This window comes from Theobroma cacao, chromosome 1 (genome assembly GCF_053813885.1).
Source record: "Theobroma cacao isolate CCN51 chromosome 1, ASM5381388v1, whole genome shotgun sequence".
In the NCBI taxonomy this organism is placed as follows: Eukaryota; Viridiplantae; Streptophyta; class Magnoliopsida; order Malvales; family Malvaceae; genus Theobroma; species Theobroma cacao.
The window spans coordinates 3274105-3292113 of NC_142639.1; the positions used below are offsets into that span (position 1 = coordinate 3274105).

At 36.9% G+C, this 18009-nt stretch overlaps 3 protein-coding genes across 5 annotated transcripts; all 3 read left to right on the top strand.

Moving 5' to 3' along the window:
- The first annotated feature begins 169 nt into the window (after nt 1–169).
- On the top strand, nt 170–5608 carry LOC18611232 (aspartic proteinase 36-like). The gene is made up of 12 exons (XM_007047373.3): nt 170–617; nt 696–816; nt 1304–1731; nt 1840–1996; nt 2334–2416; nt 2537–2633; nt 2827–2899; nt 3141–3350; nt 3629–3753; nt 3946–4047; nt 4121–4218; nt 5188–5608. The coding sequence occupies exons 1-12, from the start codon at nt 346–348 to the stop codon at nt 5363–5365; spliced, it is 1944 nt and encodes a 647-aa protein (XP_007047435.3). The 5' UTR covers nt 170–345; the 3' UTR covers nt 5366–5608.
- Nucleotides 5609–6348: 740 nt separating this feature from the next.
- On the top strand, nt 6349–13589 carry LOC18611233 (U-box domain-containing protein 4). 2 transcript variants are annotated; one of them, XM_007047374.3, is made up of 6 exons: nt 6349–6680; nt 8184–8371; nt 9608–9888; nt 10425–10541; nt 10809–12860; nt 12969–13589. In XM_007047374.3, exons 3-6 carry the CDS (start codon nt 9613–9615, stop codon nt 13026–13028), a joined length of 2505 nt encoding a protein of 834 aa, XP_007047436.1. In that variant the 5' UTR covers nt 6349–6680; nt 8184–8371; nt 9608–9612; the 3' UTR covers nt 13029–13589. The 2 variants fall into 2 exon arrangements, with proteins under 2 accessions (XP_007047436.1, XP_007047439.1); XM_007047377.3 differs by having other exon boundaries at nt 8265–8371.
- Nucleotides 13590–14133: 544 nt separating this feature from the next.
- LOC18611234 (uncharacterized) lies at nt 14134–17735 on the top strand. Of its 2 annotated transcripts, none has more exons than XM_007047379.3 (6): nt 14134–14336; nt 14672–15131; nt 15628–15938; nt 16019–16075; nt 16232–16668; nt 17220–17735. In XM_007047379.3, the coding sequence occupies exons 2-6, from the start codon at nt 14725–14727 to the stop codon at nt 17469–17471; spliced, it is 1464 nt and encodes a 487-aa protein (XP_007047441.2). In that variant the 5' UTR covers nt 14134–14336; nt 14672–14724; the 3' UTR covers nt 17472–17735. The 2 variants fall into 2 exon arrangements, with proteins under 2 accessions (XP_007047441.2, XP_007047440.2); XM_007047378.3 differs by having other exon boundaries at nt 14136–14336; nt 17190–17735.
- Nucleotides 17736–18009: the final 274 nt, after the last annotated feature.

The window sequence follows — 18009 nt, forward strand, 5'->3', positions numbered from 1 at the left end:
AAAGCTTATTTCGCTTGTTTTCAATTTTTAATAAAATAAAAATATATAACCAGTAACAATCGTTTGCCTGCATAAATGAGAAAAAAGAAAAAGCTAAAACGACATCGTCTCTCTGGGATATATTATATCAAACGTTATTATTTATTTTATTAATTTCGTGGACGTTTTCGTTTGTTGGTGAAAAAACTGCTCTATCCAACCAACGCCCGGTGCATTTTGTTGCATCAGTTAGGTTCAAAGCTCATTTCTGGTACCTGCCAACATTCCCTCTTCTCTGTCTCGGGCTTCCGGTTTGTTCACTCTCCTTCAATTCCTACGCGTCAGCCCGAGCCGCCCTACGCTGTCATGGCACGGGCACTCGTTTACATTACCGTCGCAAGCGTCACCTTCTTCCTCCTCTTTCTTCTCTCCCGATCAAATCCCTCCACGTCAACGCCACTCCTCCTCCCTCCACCTCACCACGGCGCCCGTCCCGCCATGATCCTTCCTCTCTTTCCTTTTCCCAAGAATTCTTCTAGAACCTTCTCGCACTCTCGTCGTCACCTCCTGAGATCCGATTCTCACTCTTCCCATCCCAACGCTCGCATGAGACTCTACGACGATCTCCTCCTCAACGGGTACACTATTATTATTTCTTTAAATAATTTTTTTCCTTTTTCTTTTAACTGAGATTTTTTGAGTATTGGAATTCGAAGGTATTACACTACGCGGCTATGGATCGGGACACCTCCGCAGAGATTTGCTCTTATAGTGGATACGGGAAGCACTGTTACTTACGTTCCTTGCGCTACTTGTGAACAATGTGGTAGACACCAGGTGATTGTTAAATTTCATTCATCTTTGCCACTTCTGATTCGAATTTTCATTAATGATTCTTTTTTCTGATTTTTTTTTTAAATTCTGTTTATTTATTTTTTGGACTCTTAGTTTATTCCAGGCATGTTAAAGCAGATCTCACTAGAAAAACTCCTTTTGAGTTTCTTTAGCGTTACTCTATTCTTTAAAGACATTCCTTTAGGCTTTATTTGGTCGTTGCTTCTGCTTTCAGAAGCAAAGAGTAAAAATGTCGTTAAGATGTAATGCAAACAATATTTTGAAAGATTTAAATGTTAAATTTTACATCTTTTTTTTTTTTATAGTATACGACTTTTCCTTTATACTATTTGCTTTATTGAAACATTTTAGGATGCACAATGTTGGTAGCAACGGGGCCTTAACAATTATCAAGGTTTTCATTGTGTTGATTGTGAAAATTTAGATAGGTGGTTAAGCCAATAGTTTGCTGATGCTTTTTTTTAATCAGGACCCAAAGTTTCAGCCGGATTTGTCGAGTACCTATCAACCTGTAAAGTGCAATTTGGATTGCAGTTGTGATACTGACAGGGTGCAATGTACTTATGAGAGACAGTATGCTGAAATGAGTAGCAGTAGTGGTGTCCTTGGTGAAGATATCATATCGTTTGGGAATCAAAGTGAACTTGTGCCGCAGCGTGCTGTTTTTGGTTGTGAAAATGAGGAAACTGGTGACCTGTACAGTCAACATGCTGATGGCATTATGGGATTGGGCCGTGGTGATCTCAGCGTTGTTGACCAGCTTGTTGAAAAAGGTGTGATTAGTGATTCGTTCTCATTATGTTATGGTGGGATGGATATTGGTGGGGGTGCTATGGTTCTTGGTGGTATTTCTTCCCCACCAGACATGGTCTTTAGTTATTCGGATCCTGAGCGCAGGTATGTTTTTGTAAACATTTTATCTGAGAGATAGAATGCCTCATCAACTTCCTAACAAGTACATTCGATACATCTGACACATTTACTCTAGTTTCGGGATGGCAACAGTCCATATTACAACATAGATTTGAAAGCGATACATGTTGCGGGGAAGCAGCTACCTTTGAACCCAAATGTCTTTGATGTAAAGTATGGAACTGTTCTGGATAGTGGTACAACATATGCTTATCTACCAGAAGCAGCATTTGCGGCATTTAAGAATGCTGTAAGATCCTGCTCCCTTAAATGAACTAGAGTTGTTAGTAAAATTTAGTGAGGCATATTACCGTGTTCTGACTGGGGGTCCCACAGCTGAGTTATAATTGAGGTTAAATGACTTGGAAACTTTGCTCTGACTCCTTAATGGCATTAATGTGTGGGATCATTGGAGTTTCATTCTAACAATTGTACATATTCAATTGGAAGTTTATGTTTAGTTGTAAGGGCATGAGATGGCTGCGTGTTTAACAGGTTGACCTGTTAACACTCAAAATTTAAAACTTGGCATTTATTGTATTTGTTCCTTTCCCCTTATATCTTTTATTTGCATCTTTATGTTGCAGATTATTAAGGAACTTACTAGCTTAAAGCAGATCCGTGGTCCTGATCCAAATTACAATGATATATGCTTTTCTGGTGCTAGCAGGTATTACTTATATCATGTAACAGAACAGAAAACTGGAACTGTTTTTAATTATTTATTGTAAAAACCGATTAGTTATCTTTGCTGTTCTATTAACAATTAAAATTTGTTTTTCTGCTTCAGTGATGTCTCTGAACTCTCAAAAATATTTCCAACAGTTGAAATGGTATTTGACAATCAGCAAAAGTTATTGTTAGCACCTGAGAATTACTTGTTTCGGGTAAGCTTTTGAAACTGTAATTGCTTTATGCTGATTGAACAACTTCATTTCTCAAGGGAACCTTCTTAAGGTTATGCTTGAAGTCAATTTAGGAAAAATTGTGTTTGAATTCAATTGAGTATGTTGCTCTGTCCTTGATGTTCAATATGTGACTAGGGGTTTTCTGCTTATCTTACATATTATATTCATAAAGCATTCAAAGGTGCACGGTGGATATTGCCTTGGGATCTTCCCAAATGAAAAGGATCCTACTACCCTTCTGGGAGGTATGTTAAGCTTCAGAGAACTTGTGTTTCATAATGTCATTCCGTGTTAAGCTTTAATGAGCGTCCTTTTTGTTGCTTGGTCTTAGTTATTGGAATTTGATGCAATTGGAACCATCTTTTGTAGTAAAGTTTGCCAAAATATCTCCCAGTTCAATTCCAAATCTTTAATTTGTTACCATGAAAATTGTGGGACTGTCCTCTTGTTTTTTTCATTCTTGTTGTAACTAGTTGTCTATAATAGGAATCATTGTGCGTAATACTCTTGTTACATATGACCGTGAGCATTTGAAGATTGGTTTCTGGAAGACTAATTGTTCTGAGCTATGGGAAAGGCTTCGCATAAATGGTGCACCATCCCCATCTCCTTCGTCTTCAAGTGGGAAGGATAATTCAACTGTGGAATCACCACCTACTTCAGCCCCTGATGGATCATCACATTATGCTATTCCAGGTACAGTAAACCACAGTTATCCAAGGACCTTACATGGTTCTCATTCTATTTGCATCCATTGCAGGATTAAAACTCTGTTCTGCCATTTATTTTATTGAAAAGCATGAGTGTTCATTTCTTTGTTAATTATGCTTTCTAAGTAATAATGTTCTGCTATATTCCATCTTCAAGAAACAAGGTCATGTTACTGTTCAATTACCCCTTCTGGTGTAAAATCAGTATATATCATGTATTTCAGTTGGAATTCTTTCAGATGACATTTCCTTATTGATGAACAGGGGAAATTCAAATCGGTGAAATTACATTGGATATGTCATTGAGCATTGACTACTCCTATCTAAAGCCTCACATCAATGAACTCGCTGAGTTTATTGCCAAGGAGTTAGATGTCAATGCTTCACAGGTTAACCATCTACTGTCTTCGAATACAGGAGCATTTGATGCCAGTAATTTATGAACTATTAATGTGAAATTGCATGTTAATTGCGAAAGGAATTTTAAACTATCTTACCAAGCAGTTGATTTTTCTGTCTATGGTTAGTTTTGGTAGTAATCTTTACTTTATGGGCTTACGAAAATGTTTGGATGATTTCAGGTGCATTTATTGGATTTTACATCTGAAGGAAACAGTTCTCTTGTCACATGGGCCATAGTCCCTTCAGGATCAGCTACCTACATTTCTAATGTTGCTGCAATTGTAAGTCTTCTTTTGGGGCATTGCAATACTTTTAATACATGATTAGAGCTGTTTCATGACTTTCTGCTTCCAGAGTATAATTTCTCAGCTTGCTGAACATCGTGTGAGGCTTCCTGATACTTTTGGAAATTATCAGTTGGTGCAATGGAAAGTTGAGCCTTCTGTGCAACAGTACGTTTCCATTTTCTAGAGGCCTGGTTATTACTTTTAGTTTTGGCCGCTCTCTCTCTCTCTCTCGCTTGCATGGGTTTGGAGCCTGGGGGGTATGCCATTTTAAAAGATACCTTCCTGCTGACATTTGATGAGAATAATCTTGAAAGACTCTGTCTATTTACATATGGATCTGAAACTACATGGGCTTGCTCTTAAATTTTAATATGCAGAATTCCCTCTCCATATGGCCTCTTTACCATGTCCATGTCAGTGCATGTGTGAAAACTTGTATCATAATTCTAAATAGCATGGATTTCTTCTACATAGTTCATTGGTGCTAATAGCATGGATCTGTTCTATCTTACATTATCTGAGATATCTGCATCCTAAATTGGTTTTTTCTCTTGGGTTCCTAGTCTCTGATTATGAATAATGAATACATATCATTGACAAATGAAAAGTTTTATTTATTTGAAACAAAATCGTTACTCATCAATGTGGCCTATTCTTAACCAAATCCTGCAAAGTCTAATGGTCAACATTGTTGAACTTAGAAATTATTTATATATAGAAACAATTTGTTACGGTTTACATGTGCATGATATAAACAAAAACTAAATAAGAGCATGTAACCTACTAATTCATGATGCAACATCTATTTTGAGCTGCTAGTTGACCTCTTCAACTCTATTTATAATAGGTGAAACTTAGTTGGGACCTGCAGGGGCCAGGGTTGTCTCAAATGTTGAAAAATTCCATAATTTATTATTTGCCTTTATGCTATTAATTTCATTTAGACCTTAATAAGAACAACCCCCCTCCTCCCTCCCCTCTCTTCTTTTCTCTTTCCCCTCTCAAAAAAAAAAAAAACATTTTAGTGTAATCTATACATATCTCTTGGTGAATTTATATTCAGAACTATGTTAGTATTACATGACAAGTGATGATATAAGATTTAACATGATTTGTTCATCGGAAATGATACAGAACATGGTGGCAGCAGCACTATTTGGTGGTTCTTTTGGCTATTATCATGACAATAATTGTTGGATTATCAGCTTCTGGAGTATGGATTATCTGGAGACGCAGGCAACAAGCACTCAAGTTGTACAAACCTGTTGATGGAGCAGTTCCAGAGCAAGAACTCCAGCCACTAGAGTCTTAAAAGCTATTTATGCTCGATTATTATGCTGAAAGAAGCATTGTCCATAGACGGTGGCCATGGGTTCTGCACCATTACAGTTGACTGGTCTAAGAGTTTTGCTCGATGACAGGGATCGTCCTTTTCTGTTTATCATATCAAGATAGAAGTACAGAAAAGAATTCCCCAAGTCAATTTGTATGTGAATATTATAACATGCAAAGTCAATCAGAAAAGCTGGTCAATAAAGGGTTTGATTTCACACAACTATTGCTGTTGAATTTACTTTTAGAGGGTAACCGGCCAAATAAATATTTCTTTAGTTTATCTTTTGGGTTTGGCCGTGGAAAAACGAGACTTTGACATTGATCCAAAAGGAAAAATAATAAGGTTGGTAATCGATGAACTCTCACCCCAAGAAACCCCCTTCGGTTCTTGTGTTCTTTTCCAATCCAGGTAAGCGTTTCAGGATCCGAAAAGCTGCCGTCATTGGGTAGAATTTGACTGCAGTTAATTACGAAAACGTAGTAGACATATGGAAATTTCAAAGAGGAAATTTCTTTGACGAAGCTCAGATTGATTTTGTTCTGACACGTAGTTTTGGTAAAACACAGCGACTCAACTCCTCAAAGTTGTGGTGAATGAAGTGTAAGACCTTGCGGGTCAAAACTGACGGATCCAACTTGTGCATCAGTTACGACCAACACTTTTTTCAATCATCTTTCAATTTTCCTTCTTCTGCTTCTATGGAAAGTTTCAATTTTTATTTGTCTCAAAAATTTAAAATTAAATGCAATTAAAAATTGGGGGATTCGGGGTTTAAACTTTAAGCTAACTGCATAAGATTCAAACATATTGTTATACAAAGGCCAAGATGGTAATTGTGTTGTAGCTTTTATTGTGGAATTTATCTTTGAATATTTTAATTGATAGTTAAAAAAAAAGTGAAGAGATATTGAGGAGGAGTACTACGTTTGGTGAATCATAAAAGAAAGAAATTCTGGTAACCGGCTCTTTTGGGGGCTACGTGATGAAATCCCCCAAAGTTCCGGTCAAAATATTCATAAACAAATTCCAAAATGACGAGAATGTCCCATTCTCCAACTAGGCAACCTCCTCAGCAACGAAAAAACAAAAATTTAACTAAACCCCCCAATATTTAATCCCAAAAATTGAAAAAAAAAAAACAAAAAACAAACAAGCAAAGACTATTAGAACGAAGGAAAAAAAAAAAGGAAAGCAGAAGACCCAGCAACAATAGCGGAATCTGGGTTTCTTCTTTTTCTTACAAAGATTAAGAGAAGAAAAAAACCCACAATTCAAAGCTGCATTCATTTAGGTACTATTTCTTTCTGTCGTTCTTTTTTTTTTTTTTTTTTGGCTTTGAAATCTCTCTTTATTTCTGAGTTCAATTATCTTTTGATTTTGAGATATGCATTTGAGTTCTTCTCAAACGGCTTAGAGAATCAAAGCTGCCGTTTGGGGTTCCTGGTGAAGATGATTAAAATTGTTGAAAGATCTTGATTGAGGGGTCTCTTACTTCGTTTGTTATAATTTCCTTGTAATTTTCTCTATATTTTTGACTCAATCGCTAGCTGAAAAATTGCATCTTTGGAGTTATTTATTAGGGAAATAAAAAGGAAATCCATTTGATCTAGTTACTTTCTGTATGACCATGTTGTTTGATAGTATGGTTTAAAAAGGCTAAGTGGGTTTCTGGATAAATTAAATTTTAAGGACGGAGCGGGTTTTGGGGTAAGATTTAGTTATGAGTTTGTTTAGCTGTTTAAAAGCGCAAAAAACAGCTTAAAATTGGACTTTCAAAGCGTTGTTGGTTTTTTTATTCCTACCTCACAGATATGTATGTGTGTCAAATTCATTAGTGTGTAAAGACGATTTGATTAAGTTGTGATCATACTACGCTGTTATCGGGAACTTGGAGACTATCTAAAATGTAAAGTAAGCTGTAAAATTGACATAAGAAACCATTTGGAGATAGCTTTTGGCAGTAATGATTTGGTTAACTTTATAGTTCTTGTTGCTATTGTGCTAATTTTCATCTACTAGCAAATGTGTAGCTTATGGAATTTGAACGTGGTTGTGGGGAGATTTATGTTTGTTGTTAGAATTTGTTATAAGGGCTTTATTTTCTTTGAACCATCCAACTTTTGGTTTTAGATCACCAGATGGTTAATGAACTAGTGTGGGGTAGCTTTACACCCCAGTAGTCTTATCTGGTTGCTTTTGTTTCAATATTGTCTTTTTCCATTCCAAAATGTAGGTAAACATATTCAGGTCTGATCTGTATCGAATTTTATTAAAGTTGCAATCGATTACCAAAAATAGGAAAAATACATCCAAATAACTAACTATCACTTTCCTAGAAACTAGGGCTTTAGTGGACAGGAACTGCATGAAGTACAGAAGCTTATAAAGTACTGGGGTAAAGACAATTCCATTGAAAGAGCAGTCACCAATTTGAATCATTCCTTAGCCTTCATTTATTTGCTCTAATCTTTAGAGAAGGATGTGGCTTGTTAATAGTGAGCTAACTCTTTCCTTAGCGGTGGCTGGGTGGGGATCATATTATGTTTAATGTAGAGAGGCGGCTGCTTTTTATTATTTTTTTTAGGTCTTCTTTAATTGCATGTTGATGGACACTAGAGGATTGTCAGCATAATAAACTTTGAAGGGGAACTTTGCTGTAACTTTAGTGGGTATTTTGGTGGTAAATATTGTATTTGAAGGTTTAAAGTTTCAATGTACTTGTATTTAATCTTTGTCTTTGTTCTTAATATTCTAAGTTCACTAAATCTTGATTTAAAATTTTGATTCTGTATAGGGATTGCTAGTTGACGAAGTTGAGATTTCAAAAATCAGTGTGGTTCTTGATATCTAAATAGTGTAGCTACATATGATACAGATGTTCAAAAGGGTTTCCGACAGTTGTGTGGAATAATATGGTTTTCCAAGGATCAGTGGTTGAGAAAGAACTTTGCTGTTAGATTTTACAAAAAAGCTGTGGAAAAGGTATGTACTATGCCCTTACTTTTTTTGGACTTTCCTGTTTTCACTTTTTTTCTTCAAACTTGGCAGATGAATTTATGCATTTTGTTCCTACATCAGTTTTGCACCAAAAGAACTTTGTTGATAGTGGTGTTAACAGAAGATGCACTTGCCCTAGATTCAGTGATAATTTTGCTTTAGGTTAAGTTGAATGCTGAGAAAGGAATTAGGTAGTTGAACCAGATGACTTAGCTGAAGGCTTTATCCTGTTGTTTCATGTCATGATTTATGTTTGAATCAACATTCCCTGATTTATATTGGAGGTTTATTGAGCATCATGTTCTTTAATTTTTTCTTCAGTTTCTATATTCTTCCTTTCTTTCTCTTCCTGTTATGCACAATGATGACATTTGAGATGGCTTCAGTTTCTCTATTCCTCCCTTCTTTCTCTTTCTGTTATGCTCAATGATGACATTTGAGATGGCTTCAGTTTCTCTATTCTTCCTTTCTTTCTCTTCCTGTTATGGTCAATGATGACATTTGAGATGGCTATTGTGCGTTTCCTTTGATTGGTTTGATAATGCTGGATTGTTAAGCTCATTCATGAGATGTTCTTTGCTGTATACGAATAAATGTACTGCAGTGTGATCTTTATATTGAAAACAACTGATCCTTTTGAAGGGTATTTTTTTGTTGTGGATAACCCTACACACAGGAATATTTGAAATTATGGAATAACATCAAGTGAGTGAAAAAAATAAAAAAAATGATAACTGAGAGACAAACTTGGGTAGTCTAAAATAACGTGGAATGTAGAGAAGTATCATGAACTATAAGAGGGTATTATTACTTCAAAACTTTTTTTTTTTTTGAAAAGCATTATTACTTCAAAGTTACTGACATGTTGGAAGCGGTCAAACTATTAATTGGTTCCAAACAATTTTTTTTTTTTGAAAAGCAGTTCCAAAACCTTATCTTTATGAAATATTTTGGTACATCATCTAATGATTATTTTATGTTTGCCAAAACCTTATTATCTCAATGCAATAATATGACTTTACTTGTTTTATATTTCATGTGGGACTTCAAACCTGATGAATTGGTTATGATCACTAAAAACAAATTAGAAAGATACTCATATGATATGGTTTGCATGCATTGGTAGTTTGCCTATTATTATTTTAGTTTTTTTTCCCCTCTGCTTCTCTTTCTTAATTGTGGTCTCTCTGACTTTCTTTTTTTTTTCTCCTGTTGACACAGATCGGATGGAGATATCTTTGTTAAAAGCACTTCTTAGTAACATTTCCTCATTTCTAAATTTGTCATCTTCTGAGAACATTAACTCAGAACCAGTTCAGAAGTACTACCAGAGAGCAGAAGAGGTACTAAAGTTGTTGAAGCCAATTCTTAATGCAATTGTTGATTCAGAAATTACTTCTGATGAAGTGCTTAGTAAGGCATTTGAAGGTTTAGGTCTCTCTGTTGAAGAATTAAGAGAGCAATTTGAAAGCTGGCAACCCCTTTTGAGTAAAGTTTACTTTGTAAGTTACAAGTTGTATTTTCAGTTCACAAGTTTACTTTGCAATTTTTGTTCACCTCTGAGAAGGAAAAAGTACCTAAGCTAACCTTTTATGCATTGGCATACTTGTGATAATAAAGCTTTCATCAATTACTCATGTTAGCATTAATATTTCCATTTGAGATGTTCGGTATTGATTATTGTTGTCATTCATGCTTCATTGCTGTGCAATAACAAGTCAGAAACATGTTCTGCCCATGTGTATGCATTTATCTATGTATCCTCTTCTTCTTCTCATCTCTTATGGTTATTAGAACTTTATCATGTTTGGTTGTAAGAGTACTTATTGAAATGCGTGGCTTTTGGATAAGTTTAGCCCCAAAGTCATGATTCTTGAATGTTTGATCATATTTGGGTGGAAAATTGCTATGGATGGGCCTTTTTGGAAAATAATGCTATAGAAGAATAGAATTTTCTTGTAAGCAACTATTAGTCAATTAGTGTGGGCTTTTTTTGTATAATGCACTAGGATAATCATCTTCTCTTCTGAATGTCTAGGTTCTGCAAGTTGAGTCATTAATATCAAATATTCGAAATTCTAGCCTGGACATATTCCAGTTCTTGAAGTCTTCCCATCAGCAGCTGCCTGATGAATTGAGTTCAGCATCTCTCGAGGTAACTTATGACACAAAATCATTAAAGCTGTTACTCTCATTTTGTGTTAGAAATAGAGCGTAATTATCATATTATCTCAAGGATTACCAAAATATTATTAGGTAGATGAAAAGTCATCCATTGGAGAATGAATGGGCTTCTAACCTAGATAGTTTTGACATGTGAGAAAATGAATGGCTGTCCTTTTGATTAGATTTCTGAGTTTAAAGAATGCTTGAAAGGAATCCACATTTCAGGATGTCTAACAGTTGGCGTGATTGATTGCAGCACTGCTTGCAGAAAATTAAGCATGTGGGATATGAACAAACATCATCTGTCATTAGGGAAGCCATAAGGGATCAAGTGGATAGTGTTGGACCAAGCTCAGAAATGCTAGTGAAAATTGCGGAGAGTTTGAGCTTGAGTTCAAACCAGGAGATTCTGATAGAGGCTGTGGCCCTTGAAAAGTTGAAGGAGAATGCTGAACAAGCTGAAAAAACTACAGAAGCTGAGTTTATTGATCAAATGATTGCTCTTGTAACTCGCATGCATGATCGCCTTGTTTTAATAAAACAATCTCAGTCCTGTAGCCCGGTTCCCATAGCTGCTGATTTCTGCTGCCCCCTTTCCCTAGAGCTAATGACTGATCCTGTGATTGTGGCATCCGGACAAACCTATGAGCGGGCTTTCATCAAGAAATGGATTGATCTTGGGCTCACTGTGTGCCCTAAGACACGGCAGACTTTAGCTCATACCAATCTTATACCTAACTACACAGTTAAGGCACTAATTGCAAACTGGTGTGAGTCAAACAATGTGAAGTTGCCTGATCCTGTAAAGTCCATGAGTTTAAACCAGCCCTCTCCTCTTCTTGTGCATGCCGAGTCTGGTTTGCCAAGGGACTCAAATAGTTTTCCACATTCCAGAAGCAGCCAACCAGTGTCACCTGAGTCACGGCCTACAGGTTCATCTGGTAAGAACCTAATCATCTCCAGTGGACTTCATCAGGAGGGAACCTCCCCACTACATCCATGTTCTACCTCAGAGGGTTCCTTGCCAGGTGTAGCTGGAAATGGAGAGTGTCTGGATGTTGCAAGAATAACACTAAATAGTGCTGAAGACAGATCAAACTTGGAACAAGAGAATAGAGATTCAGTTGGCCAACCCTCTATGTCACCTTCTAGTATAGAATTTCATAGTGCTGGACAGTCGTCTCAGAACCATACAAGATCTGATTCAGCCTCTAGTACACTTTCTAATTCAGATTTTCCTCGGGGAGTAGTTGGAGATGCCAATGAGACTTCTGAGGGGTCAACTCAACTAGCAGCTTACAGTAGTGATGGTTCTGGAGAGGTGAAATCTGACACACAGCCTGCAGCTAGCTCAGCCATCCCGCAGAGAGAACCTGAGTTCCCACCTCGATTGATGGATGCACGATCTCGAAGCCAAACGATCTGGCGCAGGCCATCGGAGAGATTCATTCCAAGGATAGTTTCTTCTCCTGGCATTGAGAACAGGGCTGACCTTTCTGGAATTGAAACCCAAGTTAAGAAGTTGGTAGAGGACTTGAAAAACACTTCAGTTGATACTCAAAGAGATGCCACATCTGAACTCAGGCTACTTGCCAAGCACAATATGGATAATCGGGTTATAATAGCCAACTGTGGGGCCATCAGCTTGTTAGTTGATTTGCTTCATTCACCAGATACCAAGACACAGGAAAATGCTGTTACAGCACTTCTTAACTTATCAATTAATGATAACAACAAATCAGCTATTGCTAATGCTGATGCAATCAAACCTCTGATTCATGTCCTCGAGACAGGAAGTCCTGAAGCTAAAGAGAATTCAGCTGCCACTCTTTTTAGCCTTTCGGTCATTGAGGATAACAAAGTCAAGATTGGAAGATCTGGGGCAATCAGGCCTCTTGTTGATTTATTGGGCAATGGTACTCCTAGGGGAAAGAAAGATGCTGCTACAGCCTTGTTTAATCTGTCAATATTTCATGAAAACAAGGCCCGAATTGTGCAAGCTGGTGCTGTAAGACACCTTGTGGAGTTGATGGACCCAGCAGCTGGAATGGTTGATAAGGCAGTTGCTGTTTTGGCAAATCTTGCTACAATTCCTGAAGGGAGGACTGCAATTGGTCAGGAGAATGGGATTCCTGTGCTGGTTGAGGTTGTGGAGTTGGGTTCAGCAAGGGGAAAGGAAAATGCTGCTGCTGCTCTTTTACAGCTCTGCACAACCAATGGTAAGTTTTGCAGCAAGGTGCTCCAAGAAGGGGCTGTCCCACCACTAGTGGCCTTGTCACAGTCTGGCACCCCCAGAGCTAAAGAGAAGGTATACTGCTTTTGCTGTTCTTTTATTATGATTATTTTTTATTTTATATCACTTCCTTTCTTTTTGACCTTTGTGGAAAATAATAGGATGAGCATCTGTTGGTTGCAGGCACAGGCACTTCTGAGCTACTTCAGAACCCAACGACATGGTAATGCTGGGAGAGGCTGAAAGGTGGAAAACAACCTTCATTGCCATCCAAGGTTTTGGGTCAATACAGTTTGTGTACATTCGATGTTGCAAATAATGCATTTGAAGGTTTTGCTGCTTGGATTTACAGGGTTTGTTGTAGAGAAAAAAATTAATTTGTGGAGGATTTGATTGAGTCCTCTTGTGAAATACTTTTTTATACTAGACTATGGTCCGTGCGTTGCACGCGGGTCTCTTTCTACCTCTCTTTTTCTTTCCTTTTTCTCTTTTTCCCTATACCCTCCACGTGGCTAAATGAGGAAATGCTTTGGGTCTTCCTTTTATGTATGTTATAGATGTGAAATTGTGAATGTGGGAAATGAATTTCATACATGTGAGTCTGTCTAGTCTTTGCAGCGAGCTTGGGCGGGATGACAACTGATGAATAATCTATGTCCTGGCTGATGTTCCATGATTATCTTTTCGACTCGCTGTTTTTCAGATACTTCTAAATAGTCAAAGACTGGTTTGTAAGCAATGCTTCTTTGCAGGCGACCAAGAGCAGGAGTTTAATGATGTATTTCCCATGATTTTGAGAACCTAGTTCCATTTTCTTTGCTTTTTCATTGGCAAATTTTCTAACCAAGTCCTTCAGCATTTGTTTAAGTGATTTATCAGCTGTCAAAATCCATTCAATTCCTCTTAGCATGAGCTATTTGATTTTAATTGTTTCATTAATCAAATTTATGTTGTTTTACAATGCCTAAGCTGTACAAAAGGAAGTGAGTGATTCTTTCTTTCCCTTCTTTTTCTAGCTTCCTCAATATAATAATACTTGATGAAAGAGAAATCCCATTTCAGATTTTACTATTAGTTGTTGATGTTGTTTTTAATATATATGATATTAAATTAATATTTTTTCCATTTTTGTTACCTTCTAAATAAAAAAAGGAGAAAATGTATATTTCATTATTCATAAAAGAGGGAAATTTACTCTTAAACATTGGCCCAAAACAGCCCAAGTTGAAGATACATGAATTTGGTAGGGCCTGGGCCCAAAAAGACGAATTAGGTAGGGGCCACGTATAATGAACCATTGTCCGTAGATCATTTCTCAGCCGTCCTTTATTCCTTTTGAGGCTGGAGCGAACATTTCTTAGCTGTCCATTGGTCTTGCTCCTCGCCATTCACACCCTCGCGAAATCCTTTTTACTATTATTTTTGGATTCCAAATTTCAAACACCACTCCGAAATTCAAAAAAAACCCCTCCGTCACCGGCGGCGCTAAATTCTTTCGCGGGTGATCTTGCCTTTCTCGTCTGCCAGGATGAGTAGAGACTCGAACGCGAGGTTCTTCTTTCCCCCTTCTCTGTTCCCTGTTCTGGGGTTTAGGGTTTTGCGATTTATGTGTAACATTTTCCAGTTTTATAACGAAAACATTTCCATTTTCTCACTGTTTAATGTTCCTTGTGCTCGTGTTGTCTGAGGGTATATTTTGACTAACTTGTGATTTGTCAAAAAAAAATTGATTTTTTCGTTTTTTATTAGCTTGTTTATGTTCTGCAGCTTTGATCAATGTGTACTTTTAATCAAAAATAAATATAATCCATTTACTTGTTTTATATTTTTTTTATTTCAATTTCCTTAGTCAAAATGGTAATGTCATACTGATTCGAATGTTGCAGGAGTTAGTAATTAATTGACTTAGAATGAATTGAAGGATATATGATTTTTCGATATGGGCCCTGATTTGGAGCCAAAAGACAAGTCGGAAACAATGATGGAAGTGGTTTTGAACAATAATGAAAATGGAAGCTTGCCCCATGATTCCAAAGATAAGCTTATGCATTGTGTGAGTAACTGTGAGGACCACATATTTGCTGAGGAAACTTTGTATGGAGAAGGACAAGCAAAAATACCTGAAGGAGATGAGTATATGGAGATTAACATAACTGAATGCACAAATTCTGGTGGGGACAGGTTGGCTGTTGCTGAATGTCAGGATGACACTGAGAATTCGAGTTCTTTTGGTGGCACAGCGTCAGGGGTGGAGAATGATTCAGCAATAAGTGATGCTGAAGTTGAATCGGCATTATGTGGTGCGAGTCCACTGGGATCAGTGTTTGATGGATTGTTTCCAATGAGGTATGTTTTTTGTAATTTGAACTATTTTGTTTTGGTCTTGGTTTATAAACTTATCTGGGTAGATTGTGTGCTGATGAATGATGATTGATTTCTAAACCTTCCACTGCTTTGCCAACTGTGAAGATTTCTGCCTGTTTTTTTTGGAAATTTAGAATCACCTTTTTTAGGAATTTGAAATTACTGAGGTTATGTATGAAGAACAATGTTCATATTGAAAAATTCTTATGTTCCATTTGCTTGTTATTTTACTGATATTTAGTAACAAATTTTCGATTGAGTGGTTTCTAAAAGCCCTAAACCCTAAACCTTATTAAACGTACTATTTAAAATCATATTGATGCTGATAGAATTATCATTTCGATTGTTTTGGCTGGAAAAGTAATGGTAAATAATAAACTCTCTGTTACTATATTACCATTCTGGGAAGTATGCTTGATTTGAAGTCCAATTACATGTTGCATTATTTGGTTTGTTTCGTTTTTCCTAAATTTTACAGGAAGAGAAAGTTGACAGATCATTGGAGGAGGTTTATACGTCCCCTTATGTGGCGATGTAAATGGTTAGAACTGCAGCTTAAGGAATTTAAGTCTCAAGCATTGACATATGATAGAGAACTTGCAGAATATGATCAGAGAAAGAAGTTTGAATATGAGAAGTTCACTTTTGAAGGGCTTGATGTGAAGTCACAACCTTTTCCTCGTCAAATTCAAAGAAAAAAAGTAATGAAGAGGAGGAAAAGAAAACGAGTTGAAGAGACTGCCGATTTAGCATCTTATATGTCATTTCATAACCTCTTCTCATATTATGGTACGAATTTCATGATCATTCTTAATAGAATTTGTTTTTGCCAAATCCAAATCTGATAAGTATATTTTTCTTGCTCCCAGAAAGTAAGAAATCCGTTGTTGCTACTGCTACTCTGGATAATGACAATGGTAATCTAGGTAAGAAGAATTATATTTGACTTATTGATGATTGTTTATCTTCTAGTAATAGAGCAAGGTTTAACAAATAACCTTACAGTGTGTGTTTGTAAAAATTGACTTTCTCCCTCCTCTACTTGAGATGTTGTCCATTTTCTTACATGATAATTTCTGCAGAAAACAAAACGGGCAATGGCAATGGTGATGTTTGGTTGAATGATGGATTGTCATGTCTTGAATTCAGAGATGGTGATACTTGGTCAGGGCAGATCCTTAGAAAGATTGATCTGGTTCAATCACAAGTACGCAGACTAAAGACCCGAGTCGACAAGGTGGTCAACGAAAGTCCTCGAAAGTTCTCTTCCATTAATATGTTGAGTTCACTTGTGCCATCTGATGCGTTAAACAGTTCTAGAAATCGTCCTTCTCCACGTGAGAGTGGAGAGAGAATCCCACATAGATCTCAATATGCTTCATCCCAGCATCTATCTGAGTGTAATATGGGAGATCTTTTTATGCCTGGAAGTGCAGTTTCAAGTCATGGAGAGGTGACACCTTTCCCTGATATGGTTGAGGGCACAGGTCAGCATCTGGCTGGGATTTCTTATGAAAATGTGAGTTCTCCTCTTTGGACATATTCTTCTTCTTCTTGATCTTTTTAGTTTTTTCTTTTCCATCATTTTCTATTGCTAATAATTCTTCTCTTCTTATTAAGTTTTACATTTCAATTCTTTGCTATGGCTTTTGGCCATAGCAGAGGATAACGAAGGATTTTACTTGTAATTAGATATTTTTGGTTTTATTCTTTCCTTCTGCTAATGCTGATCCTGCTGAAATGTTAGTTTTGTTTATATAAGACTAATGGCTAGGAAAGAAAGTTTTTTCCTTTGCACATCTAATATAAGAAAAATATTCTCCTTCTTGCCCCATTTCCTTACTCTCTTATTATTCCCTCTTATGTTTGATTAATGATTCACACTACTCTATCATCCTCCCTATTTGCTCTAATCAGGATTCTTGTCAAATTGTTTCATGAAAGATTGTGAATATTAGCTAGTATTTGATTACAAATACGCATTTTGACAATCTTGTTTTCATTTATAGTACTGCAACTGATCTTCATTTATATCTGCAGACTGAGGATAATATTTTGATACATAACCAGGCTGCGAAGGAAGAGTTGCGTAATTTTCGAAGTGGTTTAACTGAGCAGGCAGTGGAGCCACGGAAACCAATGGAAAAACCTAAGACTGTTTCTATTGTTCTTGCTCCTGGAGATGACCTCCCTACAAACCCTTCTGTTCAACCGAATGAGAAGATATCTTTGACTTCCAAGTCAAAGGGCCCTAATAACAAACGGAAGAGGGGGAAACGAAAATCAGGCTCAGGTAGGTGGAGTCGAAGATCCTCGGGTTAATTGGATTTGGTAATTTGGGATTTTGAATCTGTACACGTTCAAAGGAAATAACTTCTGGAAGAGCAGTAGTGAACGTTTCCAGCTCTAATGAAATCTATGTACATGCTCAGTGAATATTTTGCTATCTTCACCTTGTTTCATGCTTCAAGCATGATCTGTACATGCTACTTGTTCAGTTCAGATGCTGCGGTATTCGTAGTTTTACATTGTGCTTGGGGATATTCCTACTTGTTCAGTTCAGATGCTGCGGTATTCGTAGTTTTACGTTGTGCTTGGGGATATTCCTTTCTTTGGTGGTAGTCCGGTCCAGAGTCTAAACCAATCTGCTAACGCTTAGGAATTGAAGTTTCAATTTAACAAATTCAAGTGTAAAAATTTGAAGAGTGAAGGATAAAGTTTATTAAGCTAAAAATGATGCTTGTATAATTACTAGCATGTCAAGCTAGTTTGAAAGATGATATACAAGGGTTTCTCTTATTCTGAGTAATCTAATGGTGACCCCAAAATGAAGTACCGGGCTGAAAAACCAGCAGCATTC

Bases quoted from the DNA above. Each gene is read 5' to 3' on its own strand.
- LOC18611234 (XM_007047378.3), top strand. From the start codon at position 14,725: ATGGGCCCTGATTTGGAGCCAAAAGACAAGTCGGAAACAATGATGGAA. The intron at 15,132-15,627 runs GTATGTTTTTTG...TAAATTTTACAG, and splicing joins GATGGATTGTTTCCAATGAG to GAAGAGAAAGTTGACAGATC. The intron at 16,076-16,231 runs GTAAGAAGAATT...TAATTTCTGCAG, and splicing joins TAATGACAATGGTAATCTAG to AAAACAAAACGGGCAATGGC.
- LOC18611232 (XM_007047373.3), top strand. From the start codon at position 346: ATGGCACGGGCACTCGTTTACATTACCGTCGCAAGCGTCACCTTCTTC. The intron at 2,417-2,536 runs GTATTACTTATA...TTTCTGCTTCAG, and splicing joins TGCTTTTCTGGTGCTAGCAG to TGATGTCTCTGAACTCTCAA. The intron at 3,351-3,628 runs GTACAGTAAACC...ATTGATGAACAG, and splicing joins ATCACATTATGCTATTCCAG to GGGAAATTCAAATCGGTGAA.
- LOC18611233 (XM_007047374.3), top strand. From the start codon at position 9,613: ATGGAGATATCTTTGTTAAAAGCACTTCTTAGTAACATTTCCTCATTT. The intron at 10,542-10,808 runs GTAACTTATGAC...GATTGATTGCAG, and splicing joins TGAGTTCAGCATCTCTCGAG to CACTGCTTGCAGAAAATTAA. The intron at 12,861-12,968 runs GTATACTGCTTT...TGTTGGTTGCAG, and splicing joins CCCCCAGAGCTAAAGAGAAG to GCACAGGCACTTCTGAGCTA.